We start from the raw sequence: 12646 nt of genomic DNA, 5'->3' as shown, positions 1-12646 counted from the left end.
TCAAAAACATGCAGCTGATTTGAACTGGTCACTCCACATTGTCTGTAGGTGTGAGTGTGACTGGTTTTTTGTATTTCATCTCATCTACATAAAGATGGATGAATGGTAAATGGACTGTACTTATATAGTACTACTCTAGTCTGACTACTGCTCAAAGAGTAGAATTGATGAACTGACATAGTATTTGACAATATTTTATATCACCTATAAATAAAGTTCATGGTGATGCCTTGACATTAAACTGCTTTGGTCTTTCAGTCTCTTGGTTACACACAGCTTGTCCACAACAAAGGATGAAGATGCCAAATTAGAAGTGAAGCGAGATGCACAAAGTTGATCACACAACTGTGATTGATCCTTTATTACTGGCAACACTTTGACTTTAGTTTGTTTGGTGAAAGAAAGAATGGAAGGGAGAGGGAACAAAGTCCATGGGAAAAAGAAGGAAGACAACGCCAGATCTCATTTGTCTTTGTTCTAGACATTAGAACTTGCGATTCGCCTCCTTTGGGCATTTCTCATAAAGCTAAACCAGTAGTGAGGTGAGACTGGTTGAGACTTTACAGTTTTTACACTACGACACAGGGGGTTGATCCTAGGAATCAATAAAAAGATGTGGGCTCAAGTATCATCATTTGGGAAAATCAGCCCATTGTTTGCAGCTCCAGATCCGGAGGAGTTATTCTTGGACTCCAGACGACTAATCTGTAACACTCGGGTTGTCAGACTCTGAACATTTAGAAGCTCCGGGAACAGTGGAAAGCACCTCATGAAACTTTTCATCCGTACAGTCAACAGTTTTTGCCAAAACCTCCCATCTGGGTCCACGCGGGGAGCCCCCTCTGTCACGCACAGGCTTCAACATCGTCTCCATCATCATCACGGCGTTCATTGGTCTGACCATCATACTCAACGCAACACTGATCATTGTGTCCCTGTTGCCCAGGCAGCTGAGGCAGCCGCTCAGCTCTGCTCCAGTGAACATGGCTGTACATGACCTGGGAACAGCCGTGCCTGGGGGGGTGTTGTCCGTGACCAACAGCACCCACGGGTTCGTCTGACAAGGAAGAACAGGCTGTGTGATAAAGAGCTCTGCACCGTCTGGTTTGATGAGATGAAGACATGACTGTATAGTTTATGTACTGTTTTTTTAAAGAACTATCCTAACAATGAGTTGATTATTTTGTCGATGATTTCTTAGTTTAATAGTTTAAAAATGTAATAGTATGCAACATCATTGTCATGCACTCATACATATTATTATCTGACCCAATGTCTTACTGTGGAAGTTGTTGGACCAGACGCTCTTTAAAGGAAAAGCATTTCTGGTATTTTTCATGCTAGAATAATTCAATCAAACTGTCTCCTCAGAGGAAGGTGAAGAGGCTACAATCGAAAAATGGAATGTTGAATTCTCTGCATTCTTCAGAATTCAAGCTTATATGAAAACATCAGATTAAATCAGGAACACTTGTTTCTGGCACATCAGCAAATTTCTCTCTCTCTCTCTCTCTCTCTCTCTGTGATACAGAGAGAGGGTATCTGGGAATCACAACAAGTAAACATTGAGCTCAATAAATGTTCAGCAGACTAAAAAAATTACTCAATAGTTTGGTGAATAATGACCACATTTTCATGTACTCACATTTTGAATGCAGAATTTTATTGTCTTTCTCTGATTTCTGTGTATTTGTATGTTTACCTACGGTCTTCCAGCACTGGCCAGTCTTCATTAAGAGGGTTTGTAATAATGGTTCTGTTAGTGCGTCCTCCATCAGCACAGATCCTGCCGCAACAGCCCTCGCATTCTGGAAAAATACTTTTTATGAGAGTGGGTTAGTTTAATAAGTGAGCAGTCAGTTGGGTTTAGTTGGATAAAGGCAACGGCTTTTACTTTGTGTTGTCACACTAAAGACTACTCCGTCAAATGTGATCAAACCCAGGCTTAGATTATAACCATTACATAAATATAAACAACTGATTTAGAAAGAAAAATGGCTCCATCAGATTGGGACAAAAACAGTGAGTGAATGTTGAAATGCTTTGAATGTACATTCTGTGTTGTAGGTGTCACAGATGGAAATGGAGGAGGTGCAGTAGCTAAAGAACAGTTACACACACGCACGTACGCACGCACAAACACACACGCACACGCACACGCACACACGCACACACACACACACACACACACACACACACACACAGAGTTTATTCAGAACAGTTTTAATGCCTCACTGCTTTTGGATCTCAGCGCCATCTAGTGGCAGACACATATGTCTGGATTCAGAAATTCAGTCAGTTGGAACTGAGGCTCAGCTGACTAAACTAACTAAACTAATTCCTCGTGAATTAAAGCAACCATTTAAATTTATTTATTTAAAATGTTATTTTTATGTGTTGCTGTCATGATAATTTCCCTGTTTTAAGATTCACATCCTGTCACCAGCAAATCTACAGCACTAAAGTGTTTGATTGTATAACATTTAATTCTAAAGAACTATACATCGAGGAAGAAGGAAAGTGAGTGGTAATTCAGCATAAGTTTATTTAATTATGATCAATAGAAAATCAAATATTGGTATTGATGCTAACAAAGTTAAGGCAAAAATAAAATGAAAAATACAAAAGAAATGCATCAATACAAAACCTAGAGGGTTATAGTAAAGCATTTGCTACTAAGAGAAATGATGATACAGAATAAAAACATTAAGGAACAGATATCAAGACTTTCAAGTAGAGAACATTACCATGGGTCTTTCCATATGTTTGTACATATTTTACATTATCTTCTATTTTATTACAACTTTCAGAACATTGATAATTATTATTATGATAACAATGTGAATAAAACCAATACAAAGTTTTAATTCAACGTGTTCCTCTGTAAACTTTACTTTATCTTTTTATTTTTTCCCTATCTGCGAAAAGAGAAACAGTGCACCTTGAAAATATTTTTAATACTATTTCATTCCCAGCATTTTAAGGTGAGGTATAAATGACAAATATAGATTCCACTAAACCATACACACAGTCACAAAAAGTACAAAATTTCCTCACCTTAATACACAAATCTGTTTAGAAAAAAGAAGAAACGAAAGCACTATACAGTTACTTGTGCAAAGACAAACAGCTATGTGCTAATATTTAAATACCATTGGTTTAGACTGAACCAAATCAATAATTTCTATTTTCAGGAATCCCTGACATGAGGTAAAAGTAAGTTTTTCTTCATCTTTAGTTTAACACAATTTTTAAAAGTGTTTACAAAATAATGCATATCTTCAGTTCATCAGTACAGTAATTGCTACGAATAGTACAATGTGCCTGTTATGTGCATTGGTCCTTTGATATGACAGTCATCAAGAAAGGACTAGAACACATTTATTTTTTACTCACAAACAATTCAAAGAGCCCTTTCAATGTGCACATAAAATGGAAAACCTACATTTTTATGACAGTATTCGGTTGAATTAGAGTGTAGTGCACACTCATCTACAAATCAAACAGCAACAACAGACCACATTAACCTTAAATATCCTTGGTACTGATTCAAACACTGTCCTGTAATGCCTGGAAAGACTGCTTCACTGTATTTTTTCAGTACAGTGTCTATAACACAATAAATAATAACTAATACAAAGATGTTTTTTTGAATGTTCAGACATGTAGGCTTCAGTTGCTCCTTTTTTTATGCATTACTTTTCTTGCCTCAGTAATAAATATGATTAAGGGAAAAAACATAAATTCCAGGTTTAACCTGACCTAATCCTTTCAAAGACTCCAACGTGGGACCTTATTACAGACAGGTAAGTTGAGACAATGATATGTTGTCAATGTTGCCTAATGAGGTATACTGTATGCAGGACACAGGCCGACGGAGAGAGAAGGGGGTGGGGGGTTAGTATTGCTTAGCCTCTCTCCGGCATCCTTACATCAGAACACCTAACAAAAGACATACAACACCCATTGGACTGTTTCTGACCTTTGGAAGTGTGCATGTGTCTCCTGCCAGCAAAGGCTCAGAGCCTCACACACTACATGAAGGCTAAGATGTGATTGCCAAGATTTAGTAGAAAGGTTCAATGGAATTACACCATGATCAACAAAGAGTATGTCATGGAAAATCCCAGCACAAGCTCTGACAACATGAATTTATCCCTGTTATAATCATCTATCATATCTCTTCTTATCAGCAGCAAAAAGGCATCTCAGTAGGAGCTGAAGAAACCCAAACTAAAAGAGCAGCACTGTTAATGCACTATGCATTTTAAATCCTTGTGCATGCGCTGCACAAAATATGCAAACAAGTGTTTTTATTAAATCTGTATAAAATTTTAGAACTGGGTCCTTGAGGGCAGCCTTCTAAAATACTCGTTTAAAGGGGGCTTGACCTCATACAAGTGGTGTCATTTTACTGAAGTAACACGTGAATTCTTGTCTGGAGGAATCAATTTCATTTGCATATCTTGTGCAGTAGAATTGTCACACAAGCAGAACCTCTTAAAAATGCTGTTTTATAGGCAAAACAAAGTGTGCATATTAGCAAAAAATGAAGGCAAATGAATATCAGAACATTGTACCTTATAAAATAAGTCTGCTTTTTTTCAATAACAGGAGTCACAAGGGTCCATATTGCTGATCTTTTAAATGATACATAATTACAAAATATAGAATATCTCTTTACAAAGTTTCTTTTGTCATATAATACAATTTACAGCATATCAACTATGAAATATTTATCAGGCTATTCTATAATTTTTAAAATAACCCGCCTGCTATTGCATTTATCACAAATGTTTTTGTCTCTTCAAAAGTCCACATCTCAAGTCGAACAATGCTGTAAGTAGGACGCTTAGTTCCTGCATAATCTGGTGCCACTCTACTGTTGCGCTTCCCTTTTTGACTGATCGGCAGTCATCATTAAACTCTCTGTTGCAACATCACTGGGATCAACTTAGACTAAAGAAGAAGGGGGAAATATGCCTCGCTATGCTTGCATTGAAATCTTGCATGATATGCCAAACCTTGGTAAAGTGACCGAGGTAATGACATCATAGATCTGATTGTCATCACCTTTAGAGACCTGCCAGAAAGACTAGCTCCCGACCTTGCCAGCTGGTCCACCTTTCATCTGCATCATTGCCCTCTTCTGTGATTGGCTGCAAGCTGTCACCTCCAGGTCAAGGTCCATGACAGCAAGGTCCAAAAAGTCCCCAAATCTGGTTCAGTGCTGTGACCTTCTTAGCTGGCAAGTGAAGAACCATTAAATAAATGGGACTAATGTGTCTATTTCTATACAGTATGCCTTTTCTCTTCAGTGTAAAGGCACTTCTTTTGGTCGGAGCCAACAGATGCATTACTTTTATAGTTTTCACTGATTTTTTAATCTGACCAGGTTTCTCCAGCTTCTGCTATAAAGTTGTGATGCAGATCATCTCGTCTGCTAAGTCCTCCTCGTAGGGAGCTCTGGCTTCTGTCTCTGGCTCCTCATCGCTGTAGCTGACTGCAGCGTCCTGCAGTTCGTAGTCTCTTGGAGTCAAAATGGGAAAGACGTTCAGCCCGCCAACAGTCGGGGCCATCCCTCCATTCAGCAGGTGACTGGCTGCACTCTCCATCTCATCTATGGTCATCTCACAAGCATCAGCTATTTCATGCTTCGTGGCAGCTACAAACTTGGGGTCCTTGGCATATCTCCCAAGTCCTTCTGATATCAAAACCTGCTCAACACAATGTGGAGAAAATACATCACTATGGATCTTTGCACTTTTAATTAAATTATCAGTCAGTCACATTGTTTTACAGGCTGAGGCTAAAACTGTTCATGTGAAATGACATGAATGAGTCACACTGTTGTTCTTCCTACATCATCACATCCAAGATTCCAGAGGCTTTCTTTTGGTCACATTTATATAAAAGTGAATATAATGAAATATCGATGCACCAATGTTCTGAGAAAATTATAATAATGAAAAAATTCAAAATAAAAAAACACAACAAAATAGGCTCACCGCTTCTACGAGACTGGTGGCGCTGCCTCTCTTCTGGTGGTACTGGTTGTGGTACTCCGGTGGGACTTTCAGGTGGACGGGTGAGAACGTTCTCTGGGAGTAGTCGGGGTCGTCTGTGTACCACGAACTCTTGCGTACTGATACTTGGCTGCTGGCAGCGCTCTCCCTGTGCAGGTGGTCCACACGGATGAGAGGGGTGTAGTATGGTGACTGGTCTTTACTGGCTGGGGTGGCAGGAGGAGTGGCCCAAGAACGTGTAGAACGGGTTGGGGAGAGGCGGTGGGCTCTGCTGGAGTCCAGGCCTGCTACAGCCATAACCTGACGGGTCAGGAGAACCGTTATGAGCGGCAACAATCCAGACTGGAAGGCGTTACATAAATGAAATCAAACAGCTGCCAGATGTGATGCAGTGACCCAACATGCACGTGACACACGTGGCGGTGTTACCTGGTGCTGCATGAGGTGAAGTGGTAGAGCGGTGCGCTGATGTGGAAGCTCATCTTGGCTACTTTGCCTGCGCAGACACTCAAAGTTGAAGGATGGCCTCCTGTTACCTGAACACGTCAGGGCAGGACCAATCAGTGACGCCATGCAGGATAATTTAACAGCATGCACAATCTTTAGGCTTCTATGAAACTCTGTGAGTGGGTAAATCATTGTGGGTTTTCGATACAGTAGTGGGAGTAGTGCAGTGAAGGGTGTGACCCGTGGATGACAGACACATATTTCTGGATTCTTTTCTCCAGACCTCCGCATGCAACATAGTGTAGGGTTTTTATTGGCTTGTTCAAGATTCTTAGTGCGTTTGATGTGTTTAATTTGATCTACTCAGAATAATATCAATCATATTTTATGCTGGCATATTATAGCTGTTACCTTATGCACACAAACTAAATATGTTCATATAGGCGCTAACAATATTTAGATCCCATGTGGTGTGAGGAAAACGGTGGTGAACTGATGTTTCTGTTAATAAGATATTTTTCAATTTTATTTAAAATGTATTGACATTTATGACTTGGAACTTCTCACATGTGACATGTCGGCTGCAAGATACAGACGAAAAAACTACCTTGAGGTGTGGCAGGAAGCAGCCGTCTCTTTGGTGACCTCCGGGAGTCGTGGTAGAGAGGCTGCTCATCATCCTCATAGCACGTGTCTGGGTGATGGTAGCCTTTAGGAGTTTCATACTCCGTGTCACTGTTCTGATATCTGTCAACACACGAAAAAATATTGCATGCAGGTTATTTATTCTAAGGAGGGAATAGCAGCACAAATTTGTAAATTTGTGAGATGGAGCAATACCTATCCCCTGATAGCATACTGTCCTCTTCATAAAACTCCTCCCCGCTGTAATACTCCCCAGAGAAACGGTCTTCATCAAACTCCTCCTCTCTACGTATGGTGGGGTGGCGTCCGTCCATTCCATGGGACCTGGTGGGAGGTCAAGACACAGGGGTTGTAGTTGGAGGAAGCTGCGACTATCCAGAGGAGCTACTGGAATACGGCCATGCACCGCCATGCAGACGCAAGCCTCCAACGGGCAGCGACGCCACTGACAACCCTCAGAAATATGAGCCACAGAAAGCAAAGCAGACGGCCAATTTTGGGCAGAGGAGCAGAAGTCCATCATTTCAGTGTCCTGTTATGAGATAGCATTCGATTGATTACTACTAATTGCTTGTGATCAGCAATCAGGAGTGAAATAAGTCTAACAAGTGATTAGTAGTGTTAGTTCTCATATATTCCCTTCCTTCTGTACCTTTTCAAAGCAAGCACATCACTTTGGCACATGCATTATGCAGGGCTGCTCTCAGTAATATGCTGGCCACTGAAAATTAAGCTATTCAACCACTGACAGTACCGCAGTCTATATTGGCTGGCCAGCATATCACATTTAACACTGACTCATAAGGGATGCAACCATTCACAGATCCAAACCAGTCAAAATGAATCAAAGAAAAAATAAAGTCCTCCTTTATGCAGCAGATGTACTGCTGGAGCCAAGCCTAACAAAACCACATACCTAACATAGGCCTCATAGTAGCGCCTTCTGTCCAAGAAAGCAGAGGGATGGTTGAGAGAAAGCATTTTGGTTAGAGAAAGGCAGGAGAGAACAGAGAAAAGGGTGGAGAAAATGGAACATATATATTGTACAGTATATGAATCATATACATTCTCATATATATGTATGATAGAGAGGGAGAGATGACGACTACAGCATTTCCTGACAATTTCATTTCAGTTTTTAAGATATGAAAAAAAAACTAGAAATTATTGCTCTTCTATCAACGGCAGCAATGAAATTGTCCACCAAGCTTCTTAAGTAGTGAAGAAAAACAGACCCAATGCTGGAGCGACCGACGGAACAGAGCACGAAGATCAGGAGATAAGCCTACCCTGGGTTACTTGTTAAATTAAATTTCAGTATTCAAGCAGGTTTGTGATCCATAAAGGTTTGACAGGTTTACAGCTTAGGTCTATGGAACCAGAGGGACTGATAAGAAGCAGGATACCGTCTGTGGGAACAAATCCCACAAGACGTCTGTCTGAAACAAGCCTGAAAGATATAAAAGTAATAACAACAATTTTTATTTTATTTGTTCAACCACATGCTGTAATGCAATCTAAGACAGCTGAATGAGAGAGGAGTGGAACAAGAAATACATTTAATTTGATTTAAAACGCATAATTCAAATGTAGATGCTTTAAAATGTGATATTCTTTGTATTTAAGCTCATTTTGATGAAAGGTTTTCAGTTATTCCTCAATATTTCAACCTCTTCACAAAAATTTTGTGGAGGCCTTGCTAAATAGGACAACCACAATGAGCTAGGGCCTGAATGTTGTCGTCCAAAACCTGACATTATAGTGTGGTTTTAAAATGGGGGAATAGGACCAGCCAAGACTCTGAGCGGTGGAGATGATGTCGGCGTGTCAAAGCACGAGTGTCGGAAACAAGGAGAACCGAGAGCCTCTAGAAAAAACAAGACGTGTTGACTCATGAGCTTCAGAGGTGCCCTCAGGATGACTTCATTATCTTTTAACAGAGCGACTCATTATTTCCTGTTGTTTTCACTCTTTATGCTAAGATAGCTAGGCTTAGCAAGGTTAAAAGAGAGACAGACAGACAGACAGACAGAGAGAGAGAGAGAGAGAGAGATTTTCCACCTGACAATCGAAAATAAATGTTGCTAAAATAGCAAAAAAAGTTAAATTTAATGTTTCCAAAAGACATAAATGACAAATTGTTTTAAATTTTGACTATAAGAGATGTGTACCATTTGCGTAAAATAAAAGTCTTCACCACTGTCTGCACTCTCAGTTTCATACAGTATATTAAATAAATGCAATTAAATAAATTCATAATTTTTGCTCTTATCCACACTGTTCAGTTTTGCATTGTTAGGTCTTGACTTTGAAGTGGATGTTTTATGATTTCAGTTTTCCTGCTATATGAAACAAACATTTATGAGAGCTGCTGTGTCTTCTCAAGATCTATGTGACTTTGTTTCTGATTTCTACACTGGACTAACTCAGGAACCAGAGGCCTCATTCTACATGAATTAAGGCTGGATACCTTTGACCCTGGGGTGTCCGTGACTTGTTGTAGCCAGAGCTGTGAAGACCGGGGTAGCCATTGGGAGGTGTGTGCTCGTAGTAACGGTGGTGTCCTCCGTTGGGCAGAATGGACACGTTGGCGTTGTTGAGATTGATGTTTGTGGATTTGGGAGACTTGCTGTAGGAGTTGTGGTGGCGGTGGTGATGGTGGTGGTGGTGACGGTGGTGGCTGGGGTGGGACATTGCGTTGGCTCGGGACAGGCGCCCCACTGGCTGCTCCATGTGGGCATAGTGAGGCGGGGGCTGCACTTGCAGGGGCCGCTGTGTGGCATTGGTCTGATGGACGTTGGAACGCCGATGACCGCCGTTTATCAGATTGTTACTGAAGAGTCCACCGTTACGCTGTGAAAGAACACCGAGTAAAACCAACGGGAACTCTACGGAAAAATTGTGCTATTGATGTTAAGTCTGAGTGAAGCTTTTCTTTTCAGAAAGTCTATGAGCAAAAAGAAATTCAGAAGCTGCTTTAATGGATCATGACATGAGTAAAATGAATGCTTTGTTTCTAGTTTGTTGAAAAAAAATATGTGGAGAAAAATATATGAAGCCAAAACAGCTACAAACGGTACCAGTTACAGGGAAGGCACATTAAATTCACAGTTTGCCATTTTCATCTATCAATCAGTAACTATAAGACAAAGTATATACATTATGCCACAAACATTTCTCTCATCATGTAAAATGAAATCAGTTACCCTATAAATTTCCTCGTCTTCCTCTGGCAAAAAGTCTACTAGCTCGTCATCTTGCAGATCACATGATATTGCTCGGCGAATTTCAGGCCCAATATCATGCAGAGTGCGAAGGCCAGCCTGTAACCATGACAACAGGAGGGCTAAATACTGCAGGTGAGAACTTCAGTTTTACAAATCACAGCGGAAACTCTGACATCATACAGTCACAACCTCCACACATACCGAGTATGTACACACCTGCACTACAATACACAACTTCTGACGTTTACATAACAGACAGACTGTGAGAGATGAGAATACAGACACACAAATGTGTTTCTGAATGTAACCTGCTGCAGAATTAACTGTCTTGTGTAGGATCCAGCTTGTCTCATGTGAAGCACAAACAACAGTGAAGAAGCACTTTTCTTTTTCCCACACACTCGTAAGTGTGATAAATTAGCACGTCATGCACAAAATATCATTACAAAATAACTCAAAGTTGGTCATGTTTACTATTAGATGCCATATATCAAACAGCACAAGCTTTAAGCTTTGCCTTTAATTTGATAAACTGATGAGTGAATTGTGATGCACAGAACTCACATAAAAAGATGGCCGAAGACTAAGACACGTGCTTAACATAAACGTTTATGATATTTAATGATGCAGATACACAAAAAAAAAACACATTCAGACATCGTAAACATACTAATCAGATTCATACTGTACACCAAGATCATGAACGTCCTGCTGGATCAATAAACCATAACATTAGCACATACAATAGAATGATATTAAATTAAATGTACTGGGACACATTTTACAGACTTGACTCAACAACATTACAATGCTCATAAATCCATGTTTTCACACAGCGTTAAACAAACTCTCTCTTCTCCCCCTCCCCTCATTAAAAGAACCCCACAAACACTGTGAGACTCACCTGCAGAGCAATAGCCGTGTTGTTCTGGGAGGGGTGAGCACCCACCAGGCCTTCCTCTTTACGTTTCTTGAATTTCCTAAAGTAGTCCTGTATCAGAAAGGTGGCATAGAACTTCCCCACGGTTACCTCATCATCTGAGTGAACAGACCACACAAATGCTTCCTGTGTCAGCAGGTCACTACAAACATCACGCTGGTAGAGAGGAGGAGAGAAATCCTCTCCTCCCACATCTGTTCTCCTTCAACAATGTGTTCATCACCCCCAGGAACGCAGACGGGTGAGGCTCTGTTTAACCCCGGTTAACCAAAACGATCAGTATAGCGATCATATACATCCATCTTGATGGTGTATATACTGTACCTCATTATGCACCACCTGAAATCCTTCAGAATAGAAAATCAAATATATACTACAGTATCTTCATGCGGAATTAGGCTAAACATATAAATAACAATGTTTTCCATAATATATTACATAATATATTATTACTATTGTTATGATTTTAATATATTTCAATGTATATGTTATTTGAAGCCAGGATGGTGTATTTTATCTACTACTTTAGCACATGCAAGCAGGCAGATCCATACTATTCATTATACATGTCAGTGTGCTTGCTATGATTTTTCTGTTTGTGCTCATTTATGCCCTTTTGTTATATTTTATGTTAGTCCAGAATGTTTTATTTAAATTTGTGCATAATCAGGATCTTAAAAAGGATTTTTGTCGTATTGCATTTTTTGTTGATGTGTGAGAATCATTCTGAAGCAGGGGTCTGAATCACTTTGAACAAGCACGCTGGGGACGGAGATCGGACAGAGAGGTAACACTAGTTCCATGCCACCACCCTAAAACAGAACTGCTTCAGAATATTCTGAAGTGTCTCAGAGTATTAGATACAGAGATAAAAAAGTATGAGAAGAGTTAACTGTGGATGCTCAAGCAGTGAGAGAAGGATAGACATTACAGCAACAGAGAAGAGAGAGAAACAGATAAAGAAGAAGAGAGGCAAAGCAGAGTGAAAACGACAGAGCATGCACTGCACAGTGGTCTATAAGGCCATGCAAGCCCAAAGCCCAGCTGACAGTCAGTGGTCTCCATCACCATCCTGGGCAGAAGGGAGGAATGTGGAGCAAACACACATGGATGAGAAACACACTGCTGAGGAGGAAACCAGGAGAAGATGAGCAGAGCAGAAACAGCATGAAACAGCTCTGTGTGTGAGAGACTTAACGTTAGTGACAATTTATTTATGGACACAGAGCAGCTACGACAAACTCATCTGAAGCTTTCTGTATTGTGCAGACAGCAAACGGTGCATGTTTGATTCCGTCTCAAATGATGACAAAATAACCGAGGCTCTGTTCACATTACAAGTGCTTGGATCACATTTGATT

The 12646-nt window shown here is 40.3% G+C and overlaps 1 protein-coding gene across 1 annotated transcript in view; it reads right to left on the bottom strand.

Annotated features, from left to right (window-relative positions):
• Positions 1 to 2545: 2545 nt before the first annotated feature.
• cacna1da (calcium channel, voltage-dependent, L type, alpha 1D subunit, a) overlaps positions 2546 to 12646 on the bottom strand; it is a 53376-nt gene continuing 43275 nt past the window's right edge. The window contains exons 41-49 of the mRNA XM_068314423.1: positions 11250 to 11383; positions 10325 to 10441; positions 9589 to 9971; positions 8035 to 8061; positions 7314 to 7442; positions 7081 to 7220; positions 6456 to 6562; positions 6009 to 6326; positions 2546 to 5717 (exon numbers count right to left, since the gene is read on the bottom strand). Of these exons, the coding sequence (XP_068170524.1) occupies positions 5412 to 5717; positions 6009 to 6326; positions 6456 to 6562; positions 7081 to 7220; positions 7314 to 7442; positions 8035 to 8061; positions 9589 to 9971; positions 10325 to 10441; positions 11250 to 11383 (1661 nt within the window). The 3' untranslated portion in view covers positions 2546 to 5411. The remainder of the gene's footprint in view (positions 5718 to 6008; positions 6327 to 6455; positions 6563 to 7080; positions 7221 to 7313; positions 7443 to 8034; positions 8062 to 9588; positions 9972 to 10324; positions 10442 to 11249; positions 11384 to 12646) is intronic.

The sequence above is a fragment of the Antennarius striatus genome, chromosome 5 (genome assembly GCF_040054535.1).
Source record: "Antennarius striatus isolate MH-2024 chromosome 5, ASM4005453v1, whole genome shotgun sequence".
In the NCBI taxonomy this organism is placed as follows: Eukaryota; Metazoa; Chordata; class Actinopteri; order Lophiiformes; family Antennariidae; genus Antennarius; species Antennarius striatus.
This window is presented reverse-complemented; position numbering and strand designations above follow the sequence as displayed.